The following is a 24,844-nucleotide window of genomic DNA, read 5'->3' as shown; positions in this document are numbered from 1 at the left end:
TGGTGAGAACTTGACATTCGCTGGGTCCTGTTAGACACAATGTTCCTTTTTATAATAAATATTTTGCAATGCCCTCTTTCTGTTCTAAAGTAAAATTCATAAATACTGTAATTCACATAATTTCAAGAAAAATCAAATTAAGCCCTAACTATAACACAAAGGAGGAGAAAAGAAACTATTTTATAATAATATGTATTTTGATGTGTAAATCCACTTAAAGACATAATGAATCTTGTACCTACACATAGCACGAGTGTAACAGCTACAAATGCAGGTTCACGTGGGTGTGCCACACGTGCAAGGCAAATCCTACCCAAAGTGTCTGCTACCTGTGTCCTGACTTCAGCAAAGCTTGGGTAAAGTTCTAATGAAAACAAAATATAATCAGTCCTTGATTTACACAGTAGTTTCATTCCAGGAAAATTCAACGTCCAAAAAATACTCGCAAAACAGCCTTAGGTTCTGGGCTCAGAAAATTATAAATGGGTTTCTTATCTACATAAATGTCTAGCAGGACATTTGAATTTTGTTTGGGAAATGGGTCAATACTTCATTTTCCAGGACAGTCACACACATTGCATGCCATCTAGCATCCCCTTTCCCCAACTCACTAAATTCCATTAGGGACCCAGTTAATTTTGACAATCAAAAATGCCCCCAGCAATTTCCAAAAATAACCCCTAGAGGGCAGTATCTCCTCTTTGAGAATCTGTGGTATCTCCCTTCGAGTCTCCTCTCCTTGGATTGTCTATTCTTTGTGAGACAAATGGAGCTGCGTCATAAGCACAGATAATTTACCCAAATTGAACTGCGTGTGCCCAGAAAAAAAAGATATATGGAGAAACGAGTTTTTTCAGGTCTTTCTCAACTATTTTTCTACCTTTTTAAATCATTTTAGTTTTGCCTATGTCAAACCGTATAAATGGAATTATTTAGCATGTGTGCCTTTGTATCTGGGTTCTTTTGTTTAACATAATGTTTTTGAGATTAATTCATGTTGTGTGTATCAGCAAATTGTTATTGTTGTTTATTGAGTGATATTGTGCTGTATGGATGTAACTCAATTTATCCATTCACTTTTTGGACATTTGGATTGTTTCCATTTATGGGGTATTATAAATAAAGCTGCTATAAACATTGATAGAGAAGTCTTTGTATATACATATTTCCATTTAATTTTATGAGTAACTCTGCAATTGTTTTTCCAAAGTTGTTGTCCGTGTTACATTCCCATCAGCAATGTATTAGCCATCTAGCTGCTCCATATCCTCAGCAACACCCACTATGGTCAGTCTTTTTTATTTTAATCATTCTGCTGAGTGTGTAATGGTATCTCATCGTGGTTTTAATTTGCATCTCCCTGATGACTAATGATATTGAGCATCTTTTCAGGGGCTTATTGGCTATTTGTATACCTTCTTCTGTAAAATGTCTGCTTAAATATTTGCCCACTCTATTATTAGATTGTCTTTTTCTTATTGATTTGTAGGAGTTCTTTATACATTCTGGAAATGAGTTCTTTGTCGGATATATGTATGGCAAATATGAGCCATAGCAGTCCAAATAAGCCAGAGGAATCCCTCCTTGAGCCAGCATCTGCGTCAGTGGGAGATGGGGATTGTCTCGACCCCCATGCGGGGAAGCACCTGGCAATGAAGGCATCACGCTGTGTTGGGTGATTCCACTGTGGAGAGAGGATTATTTTTCATAAAAACGGCCCCTAAACATAACCAATCCCTCCTTTGGTGTATCACCAAACATGATGTGTTCCACTGATGGAGGAAGGCTTGCTGTGTATTCCAGGCTCCAGAAAGGCGCCTTCTGAGGCATTTTCAAGGGTAATTTGGGCTACATGTGATTGTTGCCTGGCTCTCAGACTTCAATGTAGCCTTGGCACAAGAAGCACTGCCACTCGACACTCTGCCATCAAAAACCCAGGTGGGGAAGAGGGTGGGGAGTCACCAAATCCTACCCTGAACCCCTACAATATCCATCATTGTAGCCTTGTTCTTTTTTTCTCTTGTAAGCCCAAAGGGCTCCACCTGATCAGCAGAATGAGAAACTCCTCTAATCTCTACTCTAATAGAAGAATCCCTGATGCATGTGAAAATGCGCACATATATGAATATAATATATATTATATATGAATGTTATATATACACACACACTGGTTTGTAACCTTTTAAAAATCTACATATAATTTTTTTTAAATATAAAACTTTTTTAATATATATAACTTTTTTCACCTCCATCCTGACAAAATACGTACCAAAAGCTAACAAGGATTATGAAAGAGTATTGAATATTTTGAAGCTCATCTATGTTTCATTTTTCCACACTGTGCCCTAAACGTATTACTCAAGTAATAAAAATTGGAAATTTTTAAAGAAATTTCAGGAAGATTTTAGTGCTAAAAATCTCGTTTTGGAAGACTATCTAAGCATATGTGGAAATGTTCATCACCTTTGAGAAGTGAAAAAAAAAACAGGACACAAAACAATATGTACAGTGTGTTCCATTTTATTTGTAAGTCACATTTTACGTAATTTTTTATTTGTGGGTATTTATGTGTAGTGAAAACACTGATGATTTTGCTTTCTTATTTGTGCTTCTCTGTTTTCTAAGTTTTCCCCAATGAACATATATTACTTCTACAAGTAGGAAAAAATGCTATTTTAAATATACAAATAAGGGTGAGACTGGAATACAAAATCGAGCACCAGAGGATGGGAGTGGAGTCCCATCCCCACCACTCACTGGGTATATGACCTGGGCAACTTGCTTAACTAGGAGCTTCAGTTGCCTTATAGGAAAGGAGGGGATGATAACATCATACAACTGTGAGATTTAAGTGAGATGATGAATGTAAAAAGATTGGCCCTTACTAAAAGCTGATACTATTATTATCACGAGCTCAGCCATTCCATGACTCTTTGGGGACTGTCTGTGCTTTGAATAGTACTTCTGGGCACCTATGCAGAACAAAACTCTCTTCTCTAGCATCCCCCACCCACCTGGCTCACCTTGCACACCTCCAGTGCCAGGGAGCTCCCTTCCTCCCGAGGTTTCCCCTTCACACTGTCCTATCCTACCAATGTGTGCCTATGGTTCTACTTCGGAAATGGCCTTGACTTGAGGTCTAAATATTTAAGTCCAAGTCCTGGCTCTGTGCCTTGGGAGCTGCGTGGGCTTGGATAAGTCACTTGTCCTCTCCAGGCTTGGGAGCCTCATCAGTGAAGTATCTTGAAGAACCTTCCTCCCTAGAATTGCCTTGTCTCCTTGGCTTGTTAGGTGCATCCTTATGACTTAGGAGGTTGGATATAGGCTTAGATAAGGGTCTGTTAAGACACTGGGTGGGAAACAGCCCTGCACATGTGAGGTTTAAACTTCAGAAAACTATCTCATCTGCTTTGTCTTGGTTCAGCCCTCAGAAGGCCAGTGGCTGCCTCTGACATGATGCACTGAGAAAAACACAGACTCGCTTCTGTAGTATTCCCACCAAAAATGCCTGAGCTGAATCCAGTCATGAGGAAACATCAGACAAACTCAAACTGAAGGACATTCCACCAAACAACTGGCCTGTACTCTCCAAAAACGTCAATGTCATGAAAGACTGCAGAACTGTTCCAGATTAAATGGGATCAAAGAAACATAACAAATGACTGTAATGTGTGACCCAGGGATTTTCTTTTGCTAATGTGAAGATTATTAGACAATAGAATCTTGTCAGTGTTAATGTCCTGATTTTTATAGTTGTACTGTGGTTATACAAGAAAATGCCTTTGTTTTTAGGAAAATCCACTGAAGTATTTAGGTATAAAGGAGTATCATATCTGAGATATATATATATATAACTATAAATATATTACTATATTTATATATAATATATATACATAGAGAAAGAGAGGAAATGATAAGGTTAAAGTAGTAAAATGTTAATATTTGGAAAACATGGGTGAAGGCTCTACAGGAATTCTTTGTACTAGTCTTGCAGATTTTCTGTAAGTCTGAAATTATGTGGAGAAGAAGGCCGGTGGCTTCTTGCTCAGGAGAAGTGCTAGTGATTACAGCAGCTTTCGTTTACTGAGCACTTACAAAGTGCCAGATGATCTCATTTGATCCCACAGCTACCATATTAAGAGCTGTCATTATGCCCATTTTGCAGAGAAGGATCCTGACATCAGAGAGGGGAAGTGAATTGCTCTGATCACGCATCCTGTGGCCTGTACATGGCAGAGCTGGGGTATGAACTTGAGTCTTTCCGACTCTTCACTCCTGAAATCATCACCAGCCTCTCTGCAACAAGGTCACAAATTCCTCGCACCACCTCTCAGACTATGCAAAGAAAACAGAGCTTCTTTACTCATTGTAAAACAACTGAGGGGGTGGAGTTGGAGTGCAGAACTAAATTTACTTCAATCCAGTTTAAAACTTGGTCTAATTCAACAACTTAAATATTCTCTTGAGGTTTCTTGAGTTCAGAAAGACTTGGTCTCTTTGATATAATCACTCAAGCTTTCCCATTCCTCCCCTCCTCTCCCTGCTCCTCCCAAATGTGAAGGCTGAGATAAGGGTGAGGAGACCAGCGGTCCAGTGCTGGCTGGCATCTGCTGGGATCTGGGTGGCTTGGGCCTGTCACTGAGAACATCCACTGGCTTCCAGCTAAGGCCAGTTGCTGGTGAACTGTTCTGGCCTCCAGCAGACTCACTGAGGCCTAGTGGTGATACCAACCAAGCTAACGCCACTTCATGTCAGCTCTCCGTGGTTCTGTGGCCATCTCTAAGGTTCTTATCTTGTCCTCATTCTAGACTCCAGACACCAAGCCCACCTTGCCCCCACCACACTGGGTCCTAAAACAGGCCCACTGGCAATTACTTCAATGTCTAGATCACCCAAAAACTAAAGGAGGTACAGAGGCAGGACTGACACTCAGGTGGTATGCTTCATTATTAAAATAATTCAGTGCTTCCCTCATGGCTGGTAAAGAGATGCTGCCCAAGTCCCTTGGGTATCCCCTCATCAACTCCAGCTGCCTCTGGCATAGCTCCAGGTCCCTCTCATACCAGAAACCAAAGGGTTAACACCTGGCCCAGTAGGTAGCCTCCAAGACTGCTCTAGCCCCAGGCTCAGCATCCCTTCTGATGTTAAGTATTTTGAACTTCACCACTCCTTTCTTAGCCTGACCATGCAGAGTCCATTCTCTTCCTCCAAGGTGACACCGACCTTCTCTGAAAAGTCTCAAAGGACAGTGGACAAGAGACCCTCTGCCCTTGGCATGCCCCTCGACTTATCCAAAACACCTGCCCCTTTCTGGGCTCAATCCCAGGGAGAAGGTGGACCTACACTAAGGGTCTTCTCCAACTCCCTTTCTCCTGAGCTCAAGTCTAATATACAGGCTAGAACAGCCAAATTCTTCCTTTCCCAGCCTCCCTTACATCAGTGGCCATGGGACACAGTTCACATGAGAAGTAAGAAGTCTGCTGAGGGGATTTCCAGGGAAAGTTTTTGCTTTCCGGGTAAAAGTGAGACACTAGCCCATACCAACCCTCCCTCCTTTCCAATAACATTGAAGGATGGGGAACCTCTCCTTGCCTCCCCCTAATAATGACATGAGGCCTGAAGTTTTGGTAGCTATATGTGACCCAAGAGGATCCCAGAGATGCTTGCCCTGACATGGTTGCTGCCTACCTCCAGATATCTTTTTATGTGAGAAAAATAAGCCCCTGCAAGCTGAGTTTCCTATTTTTTCAGCCAAAAGCAATCGCGATATGGGGTAATTAGAATGCATGTCTGTCAACCTACCTCCAGGACCCTGCTCATGTTTTTCCCCTGCCTTGCTGTCCCCACAGTTCTTTGGGCCTGGAAGAGGCAGACTTTTCCTCTATCACGCCTCCCTGCTGATGTGAAAACTTCACTTTCATAAAATCCTTATGGTCCTTTCCACCCGGGCAGGCTTTTTAAATGCTAAAACAAGAGACAAAGGAATGTAGAAAAATCCTGGCCCCAGGGGTGGCTGGGCAGTGAGCAAGCAGCAAGAGGAGACAGCCGGCAGCATGTGTTTTATTGGGGAGCAAAGATGCCAGCCCCAGAACCAGCTACACATTCTCAGGCTTGCGGGCCACCGGAGGCTTGAGGCCATAGGCGAGGCAGCACAGAGAGGCATCTGGGCACAGGTGCATGTAGGTTTCTTGCCTCGTGCAGTAAGGCCGGCAGGCCCCTTGTCCCTTCCAGCACCGTTTAAATTCACTTCTCCCTATGGGGAGGAAGACCAGAGGTCACAGAGCAGCTCAGGGGTCACAGGTTAGACCACTGTTCACAGGTTTGACCACAGATCAAAGGTTAGGCCACAGGTCACATGTTAGACCATTGGTCACAGGCTAGCTCTCTAGTCTTTTGTTGGTCCACAGGACACAGAGCAGCACATAGGTCCCAGTTTAGACCACTGGTCACAGATTTAACCACAGATCAAGGGTTAGGCCACAGGGCCCAGTTGAGACTACTGACCACAAACTAGGCCACAGGGCCCAGGTTAGACCACAAGTCACCAGTTACCTCCCTGGTCATGTGTTAGATGACTGGTCATAGAGCAGCCCACAGGTCATAAGTTAGGCCACAGGACACGGGCTCTGACCACAGGTCAAGGGTTAGACTAGAAATAACAGGCCAGACCACTAGTCATAGATGAGACAACCAGTGACAATTTAGACCGCAGATCTCAGTTCAGGTTAGCCCACAGGTCACAAGTTAGACCACTGGTTACAAGTCAGAGACTAATTTCTTGTCCAGGTTAACTCACACCTCAGGAACACTCTAAGCACTTTTCATAACACCACTATCCTATTATAGTTGCTCTTATTACAATCCCTGTATACAGCCAAGGAAACTGAGGCACAGAAAGGTTAACAACTTTGCTCAAGGTCACACAGCCATTAAGGAGCAGAGCCAGGATTCAAACCCAGGCAATCTGGCTCCAGAGTCCACACTCGTAACCATTACACAAACTGCTTCCCACACACAGGGACCTGTTTAATGTTAGGATTTAGTGAAGTAATTTCCAACCACGGGGAGTGGAAAAGGAAAGGCTTTGGGAGAATAGGTCCTGTACCCCCTCTAAGGGTCTTTAGTCACAGCACAGGGTGGGGCATCTCCTTTATTTATTCATTCAACAAAGATGGGGCACTGGGGGTACCACAATGAACAAGATGGCATGGTCCATGCCCTCAAGAAGCTTCCAGCAGGGAAGGCAGTTAAAACCCAAGCAAATAAATACAGTAAATAGGTTGTGGTAAGTGCCCTGAAGGAGATGATCAGGGTGCTGTGATGCCCATTAGGGCTGATGTGACAAAGTGAGGAGCGAGGAGGACCACTTAGACAGGCCTGTCTGTTACAGCGATGTTTCTAGACAGATGACCCAGCAACGTGGAAGAACAGGGGCTCAGTGGCAGGTGGAGAGGAAAGGCTCCCCTGCCTCTCCCTGGATTAAAAGAGATCCCACAGAATCCTCACAATACGTTGGGTCAACTCACGGGTGTTATTCAACCTTGTCAACCAGCCCATCCCTCCATCCGCCAAGGTTGAGAATCTTAGAATGATACAGAGCTGGCTTCAAAATCTCTATAAAGCAAAGAATCCACACTCTGAAGAGGGTGTGTAGTTTAATGGTTAACAGGGTGGTATGAACCCAGCTCAGACAGCCTGGGTCCAAATCCTAGCTCTGCCATTTCCCAGCTGAGTGACCTTGGCCTCAAATTCTTCATCTGTACAAGTATCTTTCAGAAGGCAGTTGTATGCGATTTAATCATTTTAGTACATTGCCTGAACATGTAGCAAATAACAAATGGAAAGGGAGATTATCAAAATGACAGCTTAGAGAGTTGGAGTGACCAGGGCCAACTGGCTGGCCAACCCTCTCATTTTACAGATAAAGAAAGAAAGGGACTTACCCAGCTTCTCCTAACCAGTAAGTGACGGATCTGGAACCAGAACCCAAGACTCTGACTCCCAGGTGAGGGCAGTTCCTATAATAACTACTCTTAACACATCATCACATTTCAACCTTCCAATAACTCTGAGATACAAAGTTGTTACGCTTTCTCCTACATGATCTGCTATCCCCTCCTATCTTTGACTTCCTCTCCCTCCACTTTTCTCCTTGTGCTCCCCACTCCAGCCACACTGACCTCCTCACTGCTCCTCAAATGCATCTATCACACTCCTGCCTCCTTCATCCTTGCTGTTCCCTCTGCCTGCAACAATCTTCTCTGTATTCTCGCTGCATTCAGATCTCTGCTCAAACCTCCCTTATATAAAATTATAAGACATCTGAGATTTACAGTCATGTTTTGCTTAACGACAGTGACATGTTCTAAGAAATGGATCGCTAGGCAATTTCGTCAGTGTGAGAACATCATAGAGTGTACTTACACAAACCTAGATGGTGTAGCCTACTACACACCTAGGCTATATGGTACTAATCTTATGGGACCACCCTCATATATGTGATCTGTCATTGACCGAAATGTCGTTACGCAGCACATGACTGTACTTCAAAATAGTTCACTGGGGAGGAGGAGGCAGACAAATAACAAAAGAGAATTGGTTCAAGTTGATAACTGTTAAGGTTGGGAGATGGACACATAAGGGTTTTTTATACTATTTTTTATTTATGTTGGAAATTTTCTAAAATAAAAAGATTTCTTTTAAAAACTCATATCATTACATTATTCTCTATCTTTGCATGAGTTTACATTTTTCCATAATAAAGTTTTTTTAAAACTTGCCTTGTGCCTTATATTATTCTCTCTGCTTTTATGCAAATTTCAAACTTTCCAAAAAAAAAACTTATCAGAGGCCTTCCTTGACCATCCCCATCAACTCTCCCATCACAACCACATGCAGACGTCACACTAACCCTTAGTTCTGCTTTTATTCTTCTTAACAGTTATCACCCTCTGACACATTATGTGGTTTATTTGGTTATTTTCTGTCACCATGACTAAAATACCAGCTCTGCGAAAGCAAGAACCTTGTTTTCTTTCTCTGCTGGGTCTCCAGCAGTTGTCATAGTGCCTGGCATACAGGAAATATTTTTCCAATGAATATTTGTGGAGTGAATCTCATTTTAAAGATTAGGAAACTGCAGTGCAGGCTGCTTTAGCAACTCGCTCTAAGTGGCCCAACAAGTCGGTGGTGGGGCCAGAACATAAGCACTGGTCCAGGCCTCCTCTGTCCCCCAGGACCTGAGAGCCTAGTCTTCATTTCTACACACACACACTCACACACACAGGCGATGTTACCTGGCGGCACATGACCCAGGACCAGGAGAGCCACAATGAGCAGGAGCAGCTGTGTCATGGCCACAGGGCTCCTGGGAAAGCCAGTGGGGAAAACACAGGAGGAGAAGTGCCATGCACACTGAGCCTGCTGCCTGCAGCCCAGGCTTTATTGGGCTGCAGATCCAGGCAAGAGTGTGGGCAGCGGGAGACCTAAGTGGGAGTCTGAGGCCTTGTGGTCCCAAGGCTACAGCTGGATCTCAGCCAACAACGTGGAGAACTGCTCAGCCATACCCTCCGGAGGTTGCTGAGCTCTGAAGCTGGGGACCAAATTTCCTGAAGCAATGCCTGGCTCAGAAACTGGACATCTTCCCCACCTGAAAGGGTAGGGAAAGCCTTGGCTTCAGAGAGACCTCGTTCAATGCCAGTGTCTCCCTCTAATTGCTGTGATATCTTGGACAAGTCGCTTAGCCTCTCTGAGCCCCAGGCTGTCATCTAGGAAATGATGACAAGCCCCCCTTGCAAAGCTAAATACATGGAGGTTTCCCTTCCTGATGCCAAGGAGATGGGACCAGAAACCCATTCAAACAAGCATGTATTTAGGCCTATCAGGAAAACGGGAAGAGTAACAATAGCTACCTCACAGAGAGTAATGGCTCCCCAGCTCATTTAGAGGATTAACGAAATAATACAGTGGTTCTCAAAGTGTGGTACACAGACCAGCAAGCAGCAACAATCTCCGGAGCTTGTTAGAAATGCAAACTCACAAGCTCTGCCCAAACCTACTGAATCAAAGTTCTGAGGGTGGGTCCCAGCAGGCCATGGTTTAACAAGCCCTCCAAGAGATTCTACTGTACCACTAAAGTTTGAGGACCACTGGGATAATATGTGTGAGGGCTCGGAACAGTGTCTGGTACACAGGCATCTGAGCTGCATCTTGAAAGATGAGTAGAGGAAAGGGTATTCCAGGCAGAAGGAACAGAATGTGCCTGAAAGCGTGGGACATGGCCAGAGCAAGGGGTTTGTTGGGAGAAGAGAATGAAAAGGACCTTGCAGAAGACAGGAGGAGGCAGATGGGCCTTGAATGCCAAGTTCAGGCTTTTGTACTGTAGACAACCATAAGTTTTGCAGCAAGGGTGTAACTTGTTCAGACTTCAGTTTTAAATAAAGAAACTGAAACCCAAAAAGGGAGGTGACTTGCCTAAGGCCATAGAGCAACTGAGCTGCAGAGCTGGGACGCAAGCTAAACTGCCTCACTCCCAGACAATGTACATGACTACACCATCACAGCCCATCTTGTAGGTGGGAAAGGGAAGCTCTGACGGCCAAACCACACAAGGAAGCCAGGCTTCCTTCCAAGGTGAGGGGGTTCAGCACCTGGCCAGAGCCCTGCGGGGGCTGAGCTAGTCTACCAGGCTGCTGTGGGAGTTGCTTGGGCCGGACACCTGGACCCCCTCAGCCATGACAATGAGCCCTACCCACAGGTACAGCCTGGTCTCCATGGGCCCCACACACATACAGGCCCCAGTCCCTCATGACCTAAAAGGAAACACTTTCCTCAAATAGCCTGGATCCTGGCCCCATGGACGGCCAAAATCACCAGTTCCCTCCAGCCAACTTCTCTTCTATACCAAGATCATAGTGTCTCTTTCCTCCTCCTCCACGCCTGGGAAGATTTTTTTAAAAAGCCATGGACCATGATAGGAAGGATGGTAGGCTGAGAGGCAGAGACCTGAGTCCCAGGCCCAGGTAAGTCACAGTTTGCTCATCCTCTTAGTGTTCTGTCAGGATTAAATGAGCTAATAACCCAGGAAAAGTGCTCAAACCACACCAGGCACAGCACAAGTGCTCAGTAAATATTCATCGGAGAGGGCACAGTCGTTCTTCCAGGCACAGGACAGCCCCAGCTGTATAAGGGGTGCTTAACCTAGAATTTGGTGAATGAATGAATGATGCCAAAATAAGATATTCAGAACTCTTCACTGAAGACTTCCTGGGCTCCCTCCTCCCCTTAAGCCACCTCCCAAAATTAATTCTCCAGCCAGAGCAGAGTTTCTCAAAGTGGGGTCCACGAACTCTGCGTCAGGATCACTTCGGCACTTGTTTAAAACTCAGAATCCCGAATCCCTCCCCCAGGACTGCTGAATCCGCCTCTCTTGGAGGGTGGGACCTGGAATCTGAATATTTAACAAGCTCCTCAAGCTGTTTTTGTGAGGGCGAAAGTTGGTGCGCCTCACGGCTAGAGTGGATAGATGCGGAAGCAGAAGGGATCCAGGAATCCAGAACCCGCATCCTTCTTCTCTCTGGCCCTCCAGGCAACACCGCCACCACCACCCCACCCCAGGAGAAGGACTTGAGGTAGCGGGTCAGCTGAGCTCTGCGAAAAGTCATTCAGCGGCCAAGGCCTTGGGGCGGGGACCCCGGGGCTGCCCTAATGGGGCGGGGCTGGACGGGGCGGGGTCGCGGCTCCTCCCCCGCCGGGGCGACGGGGCGGGACCCGCCCGAGGGGCTGCGCGCCGAGGCGGTGGTGCAGCCTGGAGCAGCCGGCGGCTGCGGCGGCCGGGGACCCTGGACCCCTCCCCACGCCGAGGTAAAGGCCCGCGCAGCCCGCCACCAACTTAGTCAAGTTGGAGCGGAGTTCGCCAGGCGCCTGCATGGGGGAGTTCTGCGGCGCAGGCAGGGGTGAGGGGGGCCTCGAGCCCACGTCCCGGGGGTGAGAGTCCTCCGACCTGGGGCCTGGAGGGTTGGGTAGCCTCGGACAGGGAACCCTTCCGGGATCGGACCCAGGACCCCGTGCTGGACGAGCTCCGACTCGGACTCCGGGAATGGCACATGCGCTCCCGGGCCCTGTAGGTCCCCTCCCCGCCCCATGCCTGGACCCTGTCCTGTCACCAAACCTGGGGCCCGGCTGTCTCGAAGCCCCGGCTCCCCAACAGCAGCTGGAGGCCGTCGCACCAGCCGGTCCTGAATTTTTCACGCAAGGGGCGGGCCAGACACGCTGTTCCCATGGCACCAGGCCGCTCGGGTTTCAGCCAGAGGGAACCCCCAGATCCCCCTCGCCCTTCGGAGTACCAACCCACCCCGTCCTGCCTCTTCCTCAGCCCTCGTGAGATGGGGCAGCGGAAGTGAGTGAGTTGAGGAGCCCTCAACTCTCCTCCATACCCCCCAGTCCTGAACCATGGGAACAGACCTGTGGAGAAGGGGAGGAGGGGGCAATTCAGGAGCCTTTGAGAACGTGGGTCTCATGTTCTGAATGGGAAGGGCAGGTCTGTGTACACAAGCGTGTGCGGGCTTGTGTGGATGTCCCACCGCGCTGCTGCACCTCTGCCTGACTGTGTCATGGGGGAGGGGGTCATCCTCAAGGCATAGGAAATGGCCTTTGGGTGTGCATGCATGTGTGCGTTCCCAGCTTGCACACTCACTCCTCCCAGTCTGACCCAGGCATTCCCTAGGCCTGAAGCCAGAAAGCCCCCACCCCAAGGAGCTGAGGCTCCTCCTCCTCCCATTTGAACAAGAAGGGGCTCTGGAGGAAGCCATCTGAGCAGCTCATCCGGACTCTACAGAAGGGGGGGCTCCAAGCACCTGGCTCACTGCCCATTCCCCCTTCTTGCTCACAGAAGGAAGGAAGGAGCAAAGTCCCCCTCCCAAGGATGACACTAAACACCCAGCAAGAAGCAAAGACCCCCCTGCATCGGCGAGCCAGCACTCCTCTGCCCCTGTCCCCCCGGGGCCACCAGCCTGGCCTCCTGTGCACAGCGCCCTCCACGCAATCCCAGCATCCCCGCCTGGGCCAATCAGCCTCCCTCAACCCTCCCACCCGGAAACCTTTACCTGCCCCCAACGGTTGGTCCTCTGAATCCAGCGACTCTGAAGGCTCCTGGGAGGCCCTCTACCGCGTGGTACTGCTTGGCGATCCTGGCGTAGGGAAGACCAGCCTGGCCAGCCTCTTTGCAGGGAAGCAAGAGCGGGACCTCCATGAACAGCTGGGAGGTAGGGACCCTGTGGGCTGGGCTGGGATGTGGCCAAAGGTGTGAAAGCCCTGTCATCAGGGGCACAAGGCTGCCAAGAACAGCCGTACAACTCGTGCACTGCTCAACACTAAGGGGTACCATTCGCATAGATTACAAAGTGAATGATGCCCTCCTAGAGTTGCGCAGGGCACAGCCTGCACAATGTTCTATGGGAGGGAAATTCCTTGAATAGTGAGTGAGAATTTTGCCAATTGCTCATGGATGAGAGGTGTATGATTCATTTCCATGTCATAAGGGAAGCAATTCTGAGTCCCATGAGTCTCAAGTGTAAAGAAATGGTGGCCTTCCACCCGGCTCAGAAACTCCCAGCCCCAGCTTCCCCTGACTCTCAGATCCTCCCAGTCCCATCGACACCATCCATGGCCACTACGACCTGCAGCAAAAGTAAGATCCTGCCCAGAATGGAGACTGCCAGACTCCAAGGTCTGGTCCCTGGGTTCCTTTATTCCCAAAAGATGCAGTGAGAGGGTCAGGGGTCCCAAGATGATGGGGGACAGGGGCAGGACAGAGGAAATGAAGATGAATTCCTGCAGGACTGGCTTAAAGGACACAAGATAAGTGGAGAGGAGGGTTGGTTAAAAGCATAGAGAATGTGGGGACACTCTGGCCAGGCCCCAGCCTTGACCCCTCTGAGAGTAGGAACCCCTATGAGAGGTGTAGATATGAACACCTATATGTGTGACAGATGGGGAGACTGAGGCTCAGAGAGGGTCACGTGACCTGCCTAAAGCATACACTAAGCCAGGGACAGAGCAGGACCGGGAGAATTCCCAGCCCAACTTCAGCCGCACCACCCCACACTCATTCAATCAACCAAACCAACAATAGCTTTCTCAGCACCTACTGTGTGCCAGGTACTGTGCTGGCAGCTGGGGAGACATGGGCTCCTTGTGAAGCTTCTTGACCTATCAGGAGAGACAGGCGTCACACAAGTGTGGTGAGCTCTTCAAAGGGAAGTGGAGTGGGCGCTGTGACCAGAAGTTGGGGGTCTAGGGGTGCCCACACCCTCCCCAGACCTCCTCCTGAGATCCGGCTCTTCCCTGGGTTGCAGAAGATGTGTACGAGAGGACCCTCACGGTGGACGGAGAAGACACCACGCTGGTGGTCATGGACACCTGGGAGGCCGAGAAACTGGTATGACACAACAAACAGGATTTGGGGGGAGGGGTGCTGAGCCTATTACCAGACTCTTGTCCCCTCCTAGGACACTACAGAACAGGGACAGGGGAGGGGCCATCCTCAGCACTCCCCAAAACCTTTCCAACCAAAAACAGAAGAACATCATGACCCAACCCTTTTCTCAGTCCCTGATCCCCTCCCTGCAGCCATGCCAGGGTGGGCTTCCCCCCTGCCAGCCTCCCCCTTATTAGCACCCTCATCCCACTCCACCCACCCACAGTGTGCAGAGGAAGGAACACTGGATTAGCACCAAAATGCCTGAGATGAACCCCTTTCTTTTTCTTACCAGTTGGGTAGCTTTGTGCAATTGACTTAACCACTCTGAGCTTCAGTTTTCTCATCTGATAAATGGGTTGATTGTTCCTGCCTTCCTTACCAGCTGGTTTTAAAAAGTTCTTATGCAATTTCACAGAGGTGAGCACAGTTTGGAACATGAAAAAATGCTGAACATGGATGAAGAATTGTAAATAATGATAATTTTTATTAATCATAACTTGATAGTAAAAAAGGAAACCAAAGGGTGTCCTTTCCCAGCCCCTTCCAGAGCAGGAAGAAAGCAGCAGGCAGGGACATGTCCCTAGTATGTTTTTCTTATCTTGTTTGAGTTTTCTTTTTTCTTGCTATTCAGGTAAGATATGCTCATTGTAGAACTTTGAAGAAATACAGCTAAGCAAAGAAAAGGATCTAAAAATCACCTGGGATCCCATGTCTCTAAGGGTAGGCTCCTCCCCTGACACACAGGGAGGCCCTGCCCATAGGGTGGGGCTTAGGAGGGCAGTGTTGGGTGATTGAAAGAATGGCTGACAGCTCCAGTGATAGGCCCAAAAGCTAGGGATGAAGGAGCTCTGTGGCCAATTCCTTTTAACAAGCATGGAAGGACACCCAGGTCCAAGTGAGCATAATAATAATGATGATGATTCTCATACAGGCAGCTGACATTTATGAAGCACCCTCTTCCTAAGTGTCAGCCCCTGTGCTAAGCACTGGACATATATTATTATAACATTCGGTCAAGACAAAAACTATACAGTGAGTGTTCTTCTGATTCCCATTCTACTGACGAGGAAATCAAAGCTCAGAGAGGTTAAGTAATGTGTCCAAAGCTCTCAGATAGCAAGTGGGATTCAAACCCAGATCTATAAGATCCCAGAGCCTATACACTTATGCAGTAGGACTGCCCCTCCCCATCGCCCCGGGAGCATCACATTCTGAACCTCCAGCTGAAGTTTCACTCCTTCGCTCATCCAGAAACACCAGCTGGGTATATCTCATTGGCCAGGGCACTGGAGACCCAGCAGTGAATAAGACAGACATGTCCCCTGGCCTCATGAGCTCACTGGCTGGTGAGGGAGGATGTACTTTTTGAATGCAGCTGAGGATCCTGTGGGGCAGAGTCCAGTGAATTAAGAGAAGTGATCTGACTGGGAGTCTCATTTGGGAGATAGTGTGAGGGAAGAATACTGGACTAGAAGGCAGGAACTAGAATTCTGTGCCCAGTTGGTTGTGCAGCCTTGAGAGTTTTCACTTCTCCTCTAGCCCTTGGTTTTCCTAAAAGTAAAATGGGGAAACTGGTTCAGTTTCCCTGGTCAGTGACTGTGAAGGCAGTGCATGCAGTGGCAGCCTTACTAAAATAAGTATCCATCCTTGGGCGATACGGTATTCTTTGATGTCACAGAGGCAGAATCAGACAGAACTGGGTGCACCTTTAGCTCATCCACTAGTGCCCGAGCTTGGCTGACCATCAGGGTCACCGGAGGGAGTATAAAAAATCAAAATCTCAGGCCTCACCCCAGACCTAGTGAATAGGAACCTACAAAAGTGGGGTCCTGGAATCTATATTTTTAATCATACCCCCAAGGGGTTCTTACCCACCAATCCATGCACCAACCGGCTTTCATGATCCTCACAGGATCATGCAGGATTTATGCAAATCCTGCATAAATATTTGTGCAATGAATGAATGAATGGTCAAGACCCACCCTCTCATTCTACAGATGGGGAAACTGAGACCCAGAGTGGGGAAAGAACCTGTCCATAGTCAAGACTGAGAACCCAGAATGAGAACCTACATCTGTCTAACTCAGCCCATGGTTATTTGGCCTAGGGAAGGCTCAATATGGCTGTTGAGAACTCACTCCCTTTGACAATGATGTTGACCATGGCTCTGACGCTTTCCTATTCATCTATCTTATTTGGTTATCAGAAAACTTTTCTGGGGCCGGCCCCATGGCTTAGTGGTTAAGTGCGCGCGCTGAGCTGCTGGCGGCCCGGGTTCGGATCCCGGGCGCGCACCAACGCACTGCTTCTCCGGCCATGCTGAGGCCGCATCCCACATACATCAACTAGAAGGATGTGCAGCTATGACATACAACTATCTACTGGGTCTTTGGGGGGAAAAGAATAAATAAATAAAATCTTTAAAAAAAAAAGAAAACTTTTCTGGCTTCTTCCCCCTCACAAAAAATGCTTCCACCACACTCAGCATTTCCTACTCCTGGCCCACTCTTCTCTCCTGCCCAGCCTGCTCATCCTTTCAAACCCCAGTCACCAGTCCACTGTGAAGCCCTCCCACACTCTGCCAGGTTGAATTCTTCTGGCCTACCCCCACCAACTCCCATGGCTCCTCCAGCCCCTTGCATGTGCCTCTCTTAGTGCTACTTATCACATTGCATTATAACTCCCCATTTCCACAGCCTCCCTTCCAGACTATGAGCTTTTTGTGTCTTATTACTTATAAATTTGTTACCCAGGTGGTCCAGTGTCAGTGTGCTGTCCCTGACAAGAGATCATCATTCAAAACAGAATATCAAAATTACTCCAGCTCTTTCCTTTCTTTGGCAAACAACCCAAAAGGGCTGCACTTCTTAAAATGCCCCTGGCCTCTCACAACCCCTTCCCTTACATTCCAGTTGTTCCTTCCCCTCTCTCTTCAAAACTATCCGGAAAAATGCCTCCCTTTGAAGTCAGCTTCCTCTCCTCACTTCTATCCCTTCCCTTTTTCTATTAATTCTGGACGGCAGAAGGTCAAAAGAACCTTCTAGAAAGACCGAACCCTCCTCTGAAACCAGACAAAAGAGCTGAACAGGCAAAGCCAGAACCGTCCTTAGCAGGAAGGAGAACCAAATAAATCTTTTGTCTGCAGTGCCCAGCCTACAGAAAGATCAATGAATGAGAGAATGTAGTAAGGTAGTGTTATTAGCCCAATTTTTCAAGCAGAGAAACTGAGGCTCAGAGAGGATTGGTGGTTTCCCAAGGTGACACAGGGAACTGTGGCAGAATTTGTCCCCCACATCTGTCCAAAGTATAAACCTCAGCCCCATCCCACCCATTAGACCATGCCTGGCCGCCCCCTTTCTCAGCCACGGCCTAGGTACCCTCTGAGGATGGGCCTGGGGTCCCTCCCCTACAGGATGAAAGCTGGAGCCAGGAGTCGTGCCTACAGGTGGGCAGCGCCTATGTCATCGTGTACTCCATCGCAGACAGAGGCAGCTTCGAGAGCGCCTCTGAGCTCCGCATTCAGCTGCGGCGCACACATCAGGCGGACCACGTGCCCATCATCCTGGTGGGCAACAAGGCAGACCTGGCACGCTGCCGAGAAGTCTCCGTGGAAGGTGAGCCCTCCACCCCACCTTCCTCCTCCACCCCACCCTCCTCCTCCACCTTTCTCTCAGTCCCACTCTCACTGCAACTCCTCCAGTGCTCTTCATCTCAGTGACCGTCACCCCCTCACCCCCATCCTGCATCTCCTTGCCTAAGTCTGAAAGCTAGGAACCATTCTTGCTTCCTCTCTCCCTCAAACCAGTCCCCAGATCCTGTCAGGTCCACCTCCCTTAACCCCACATTCCCCTCCCTCCATGCCCACAGCCTCTGCCCCATCCTGGCATCTCCACTCTAGCCTGGGCCAGCCCCTGCACTTCTCTTTCCCCACTCAATCGGTTCTCCTCGCCGGCTGCCAGAGTTTTCCAGAACCAGATCTGACCTTGTCACTTCTTTACTTAAAAATTTCCCTATGGCTCCTCCGTGCCCTTAGTCAGAGCCATTTTATCCACCAGGCATGATAGGCCCACTGCCTACAAGCTTTGCAAGAACTTACATCTGAGACCTGAAAAAGACAATTATTGCCTCCAAAATACAGTGGGAAAATCATAAATCCAAATCACAAAGCTTTAATTGTATACAAAACATAATATTGTGTCAGCCAGCAACTGCAAACCAAAACGTTTAAAGTTATATATAAATCCTATTTAAAGTGGGATGGGGGAATATATTAATATGTCTGCTGTATCAGGTGGGACCCATAAACATCTTAAAATGGTCCTACTCACCGGGCAAAATCTAAAAAATATGGAAACTGAGACTCAGAGTGGGGAAGCCAGTTCCACAGGGTCACCAGCCACTGAGGACTAGAACCTGGGCCCCTGCCTCCCAGCCCAGGGGCATCCTGGAGATGGAAGACCATATGCTATCCCAAAATTCCACAACATTATCCCCAGGAGATTTTGTTAAAACGCCGGATCCCAGACCTCATCCCAAACCTACCGAATCACAGTGTCTGCGGGTGGGCTCAGGAACCTGCATTTTAGACAAGTTCCCCCAGATAATTCTGATGCACAGATTAGAGCCCTTACCTGGCATTCTAGACCCTTCCCTACCCGGCCCCAGCCTCTCTGTCTTCCCAGCCTCATCATGCTACCAGTGTCAGTCACTAGCCTGCGAACTAACTCCTCAAAGCCAGGTCCAACGTATCTCTTGAGTTCCCTGGCATCCAGCACAAGGCATGGGGAAAGAAAAACTTGCTTCCGGTTGAGACTGAACACACCTCTCCCATCTTTATCTCCTCCTCCTCCACCCCGTCCCGCCTGACCCCGCCCCCTCAGAGGGCCGCGCCTGCGCCGTGGTGTTCGACTGCAAGTTCATCGAGACGTCAGCCACGCTGCAGCACAACGTGGCCGAGCTCTTCGAGGGCGTGGTGCGTCAACTGCGCTTGCGCCGCCGGGATAGCGCGGCCAGAGAGCCCGCGCCGCCCCGACGGCGGGCCAGCCTCGGGCAGCGCGCTCGTCGTTTCCTAGCCCGCCTGACGGCCCGTAGTGCCCGCCGGCGGGCACTCAAGGCCCGCTCCAAGTCCTGCCACAACCTGGCCGTGCTCTGAGGCCGCCCGCCCTCCCAGGTGTGGCAGGACACTGGGGTACACGCGGGGCTTTACCGACGCCACCGAGGGGCAGAGGCGCGGTGGCCTGGAGACCGCATCGTGGGCCTTGCCTGCCCGCTGCCCCGACGGCCCGAGCATCTCCCAGAGCCGGAGCTTCGGGGACCCCTCCACCCCGGGGAAGCGGTGGACAGACTATGGGGCCTAAACGCAAGCTGGGCACAGAGTAGGGTTCTTTACGTAGTGCGTATCTTTTTGTAAAAATCTTCCTTGTCCCTGGGCTCTGGACAACTCTCAGAAACCCTCCATAATAAACTAGACCAGAAGGATGTCCTGTCTGATGCCCAGGGCTTTTCCAGGCTTCTCCACCTCCCGCTCGCCCATCTACGCTGGGTTAACCAGCTGACCTGTGTGTCAGTCAATAAAATCATTGGACCAATTGTGTGCTCGGCCTCTTCTCCCAACCACTGGGCAGGGCCCCTGCCCCCAGTCTTTGAGGGAGACCCTGTGGAGCACAAACAACCACAGTTCAGTGTGATGACCCCCTGTTTTCTCAGTAACCCATTTTTTAGACTATAGATTCGTAAAATATTATCTGGAAGGAAGCTCTGCACTCATCCTGGCAATATAATAGCTGGCGTTTGTTAGGAGCTGGTTGTACTAAACAGTCACAACTATTAATTGATCTTCATGACCCCTGTTTACTAAGTGGGAAACTGAGGCACGGGAGGTGAAGGCTCACGCTCAAGATCATACAGCTGCTGTAAGTGAAGCTGCCAGGACTCCAACCCAGGCTCCTAAGACTAGAGTCTGTGTTCGACTTACCCACAGTCCTCTTGGAGAATGTGACAAAAAGCTATAGAGTCCCGGAGAAATGGACTTTTCAAACACAATTTTGCATATAGTTTAAAGGGGGGGTATGGGCTCCATGAAACTCAATCCATTAATCCCCAGGATGGACCCCAATTTAGTCCAACTAATTCATTTTCTCAAATGTGGAAACTGAAGCCCAGAGAGGGGAAGTGAGCACCCCACCGTCACCTGGCCAGTGAGGGTGAGGACTAGACCCCAGGGCCCAGCCTCCTCCTATGTCTGTGCAGGAAGTGTGAGGCAGTGAGGCATGGAACCGGGCTGGAGTTGGGGCTGGGCCTTGGGGGTCAGGTCAGGAGTTTCCAGCCTAAAGGGAAGGAGTGTCACTACTCTAAGAGGAGAACAAGATGCAAACGGCTTGGACCATTGTGTCCCTGATGCCTGACACCCCTGCCCCCAACCAGCTGTCTGCCCAGATGCCTCAGCCCCCAACATGGGCCGTGTCCCAGCCACCAGGAACACCGTGCCAAGGAAGACCGAAACATGGGCAGGCGAACCATATCCTCCAGCTGCAACCACCCAGTATTGCCAACAGGGCACTTATGGGCCTTATTTCCCCATCCCAACTCCAGCCTGGGGAAGGGAAGAGGAGGAGGGTCTTCCCCCACCCCTCGCTGTCTCTGGCCTGTGGTCATGGGGGAGGGGCTCTGGTTGTGGAAAGTTGGCAGAGGCAGCCGGCAGCAGCCGGGAGAGTGGAAAAAATGATATCAAACCCGGAAAAATGCAGGCCGGATGGAGGGCCTGAGTCGGCCCTGGGAGGTGAGAGGGAGGGAGAGAGGGGGCCCCACAGGCTGAGAAAGGAAGAGGGGCCAGAGAGCGAGTGCAAGAGCTGGTTTTGAGAAAACTGAGGACAATGGCCATCATGCCGTCCTTTCTTCATCCACAAGTATTTATTGAGGGCCTACTAAGTGCAGGGCACAGTGCCAGGCTCTGGGGAGATCCTGGGGAACAGAAGGAGTAGGGCACTGCTCCCTGGAGCTCACAATCTGTTGGGAAGAGCAGACTAGAAAAAAGGAAGTGAATAAGATAATTACAAACTGATAAGGGGATAAAAATCAGAGTGGTCATGGAAGGCCCTGAAGACAATCCAGTCCCCTCAATTCACAGATGGGGAAACTGAGGGCCAGAGAGGAAGAGGGCTCACCGGAGGCTACTCAGAGTGTGGAAGAAATTGTTGAGACCAGGATGTGGGGCAGGGGAGAAAGAAAGAAAGACTGTAGACCGAGATGGAAGGAAGAGTATGCAGCCAGCACGGCAGGACAGCACAGTGGTGGAGGCCATGGGCACTGAACTGGGGGGTCTGTGTTCAAACCCTGCTCCCCTCCACCTCTCTGTGCCTTAGTTTCCGCATCTATAAAATAGGATTAATGACAACTCCCTCCTCAGGGTTGATGTGAAGATTAAATGACATAAGATGTGTAATACACTTAAAAGAGTGCCTGTGTCTAGGAAGATTCAGTAAATATCGCTTCCCACTATCATACCTTAAGACTTTGGGGAAACCAGGGTTTGTTAAGGGTAAGATATTCTGATACTGTGAAGATTTGCTTGGGGGTCTTTGCCCTGCCATGACACTGGAGGACTTTAGGAAAATCTCTTCCCTTCTTGGGCCTCAGTTTCCCCATCTGTAAAATGAAGAGACTGAGTCTGAGCTTGGATCATATATTCATGTACTCACATGTTTACTGTCTGCCTCCCCCGCCACAGGAATGAAAGCTCATGGGGGCAGGGCCCTCAATGCCGCTCTCTCCCCTGCACCTACAACAGTGCCTGGCTCATAATAGGTGATCAGTAAATATGTGTTGAATGGCGTAATTAACTGATCTGTAAAATGGCCCTTCCAATCCTGACTTAGCTCTGCTTCTAGGAGTTTGTGAATAAGGCATGGCTGGAAAATCATGTGAGAAAACCACAATTCTCCTCCCGGGGACATGGCTTATTATAGTTTAGAAAGTTCTTTCTCATCTATAAAAACAAACCAAAAAAAAAAGCTAACTTTGCTTTAGCTCTTTCTATGTGCTAGGCCCCATGCTACATGCTTGATACACATTTTCTCATCAGCAGCACGACCATCTACTTAATAGGTACCACTTAACAGATGAGCACATTGAGGCTAAGAGAACCCAAGAAATTTGTCCAAGGCCACACAGCAAGAAAGGGTAATTAGGATTTGCACTCAGATCAGCTGTCAAGAGGCAGGTAGGAACAACTATCTTCATTGTACAGTTGGGGAAACTGAAGCCCAGAGAAAGGAAATGAATTGCCCAAGGTCATGTAATAATAACAGCAAACAGTTACATCACTCTGACTGTGTATCGGGTGCTATGCTAAGCACTTTTCATACATTAAATCCTCAAAAGTGGTCATATTATCACCATGCCAGTTTTCACATGGAGAAACTAAAGCACAGAGAGGTTCAATACTCTGCCAAATTTGCAGTTAGCAAATAGCAGAGCAAAGATTGGAACCAGGAAATCGGGTCTCGTGATGTTAAGGACTCGTCTATATTGTGCCATCTGTCAGTATGGAAGTCCGGAGCACGCTGGTATAAAAAGGGAAGTGTCTTTGCCCAGCACCCTGCTGCCTAGGCTGGAGGCGAGGGGGAGAACAAAAGCACATTGAGAGTATCCTTAGCCACCAGCTGGGACTTTCCACCTTGAAGGAAGGGTACTGTTATGGAAAAAATGATAAAGCTCTGGAAAGATGAATATCTCCCCAGGGGCTCCAAGTCTCCTCAGAGTGTCCCCCCCTCCTGCTTGCTGTGGGGGAGGGCTACAAACTGTGCTGGTCTGATTCAGACGAGATGAAGGCCACCTGGATCCCAACACACCCCAGCCGGGCTGCTCAAATACTGAGGATCACTGGCCTTGATGGAAAGTTCCACTTTCTCAGCCAGGGGCATGAAGCTTCCACTCAGGGACCCCCAAGGAGTCAGGTTCAGGCTGGAACTCCCTGTTCTTGGATGATGGGACATTTACATCTCACAGGGACAGCTCAATCCTTCCTTCATTCAGCAAACTTGGACAAGGGTGTGTGCTCTGAAGGAAGGTAGGGAGAGTAATGAGGGTCACAGCTGGCTGCTTTACAAACATTAAGAATCTCTCGGCTCTGCCATGACCGTGTGACCTTAGGCAAATCAAAATATATACAGAGTGAAGTGATTAGGGCAGAATTCTCTATGTGACTGTCTCTGTCTCAAGAATATTTGAATATTTTAGTTCAACAGCTTGAAAAAATATACAAGTTCAGTTTCAATTTCAGCAGTGTTCCCTTCTGTTCAGTGCAGGGTTCAGTTAAAAATAAGACTAATGGTGGGATGGGAGCTCTAGGTTCAGCAGGGTGTGCAGTTTTCCTGAGTTCCATCTGGTTCAAGTTCAACTCTAGGATAGATCCCTGTTCCAGTTACAACGCTGCACAACGAACCACTCCAAAGCTTAGTGGCATAAAAACAATCATTTTATTATGCTCGTAGATTTTGTGAGTCAGGAGTTTGGGCAGGGCAAAGTGGGTACAGTTCCTCTCTGGGGCCTCAGCTGGGAAACTCAAAGGCTGGAGAGACTGGAGGCATCTGATATGTCTGGTGTCCTCGCTCACGTGTCGGGAGGTTGACACTGGCAGGAAGCTGAGATCTCACCTACACGTGGCCCCTCCAGGTGGCCTGGTGTATTTGTTTCCTATTGCTGCTGTAACAAATTGCCACAAACTTTGTGGCTTAAAACAGCCCAAATTTATTATCTTACAGTTCTGTAGAATAGAAGTCCAACATGAGTCTCACTGGGCTAAAATCAAGGTGTCAGCAGGGCTGCATTCCTTTCACAGGCTCTAGAGAAGAATCTGTTTCCTTGCCTTTCCCAGCTTCTAGAGGCCAACCACTTTCCTTGGCTCCTGACCTCTTCCTCCATCTTCAAAGCCAACAGTGTGAGGCCAAGTCCATCTCACGCTGCCATTTCTCTGGTTCTCCCTCTTCCACTGCTGTGATTACACTGAGACCACCCGGATAATCCAGGATAAACTTCCTGTTTTCAAGTCATCAGATTAGCAACCTTAATTCCATCTTCCCCTTTGCCATGTAACATAACACATTCACAAATTTCAGGGATGAGGACATGGACATTTTGGGGAGCTATTATTCTGCCAACCATAGCAGGAGAGAGTGGAGGAAGTAGGAACCCGGTGGCTGGGTCTTCACTCTCCCCACACACACACATTCAGTCTTGTTTTAATGATAAATAGAGAAGGCCCTAAACTAAAGGGGTTCCCTCCTGGTGGGATGTTGGGGGCACTAGGACACTGCCCCCAAAGTCTGACCTTGCTTCCCTTGTTCAAGTCGGTGCTTCTCTCCAGGA

At 48.7% G+C, this 24,844-nt stretch overlaps 2 protein-coding genes across 4 annotated transcripts; one reads left to right on the top strand and one right to left on the bottom strand.

The window, feature by feature from the left end:
- Positions 1-6,089: 6,089 nt before the first annotated feature.
- On the bottom strand, positions 6,090-12,588 carry DEFB124 (defensin beta 124). 2 transcript variants are annotated; one of them, XM_058562997.1, is made up of 2 exons: positions 9,297-9,354; positions 6,090-6,253 (listed from the first exon to the last, which is right to left on the bottom strand). In XM_058562997.1, the coding sequence occupies exons 1-2, from the start codon at positions 9,352-9,354 to the stop codon at positions 6,096-6,098; spliced, it is 216 nt and encodes a 71-aa protein (XP_058418980.1). In that variant the 3' UTR covers positions 6,090-6,095. The 2 variants fall into 2 exon arrangements, 1 of the variants encoding a protein (XP_058418980.1); XR_009222920.1 differs by lacking the exon at positions 9,297-9,354 and adding an exon at positions 12,463-12,588 and having other exon boundaries at positions 6,191-6,253.
- On the top strand, positions 11,511-20,235 carry REM1 (RRAD and GEM like GTPase 1). Of its 2 annotated transcripts, none has more exons than XM_058562996.1 (5): positions 11,511-11,630; positions 12,890-13,262; positions 14,355-14,437; positions 17,892-18,093; positions 19,360-20,235. In XM_058562996.1, the coding sequence occupies exons 2-5, from the start codon at positions 12,923-12,925 to the stop codon at positions 19,629-19,631; spliced, it is 897 nt and encodes a 298-aa protein (XP_058418979.1). In that variant the 5' UTR covers positions 11,511-11,630; positions 12,890-12,922; the 3' UTR covers positions 19,632-20,235. The 2 variants fall into 2 exon arrangements, with proteins under 2 accessions (XP_058418979.1, XP_058418978.1); XM_058562995.1 differs by lacking the exon at positions 11,511-11,630 and adding an exon at positions 11,807-11,862.
- The last annotated feature ends 4,609 nt before the right edge of the window (positions 20,236-24,844 follow it).

Source organism: Diceros bicornis, chromosome 19 (genome assembly GCF_020826845.1).
Source record: "Diceros bicornis minor isolate mBicDic1 chromosome 19, mDicBic1.mat.cur, whole genome shotgun sequence".
In the NCBI taxonomy this organism is placed as follows: Eukaryota; Metazoa; Chordata; class Mammalia; order Perissodactyla; family Rhinocerotidae; genus Diceros; species Diceros bicornis.
This window is presented reverse-complemented; position numbering and strand designations above follow the sequence as displayed.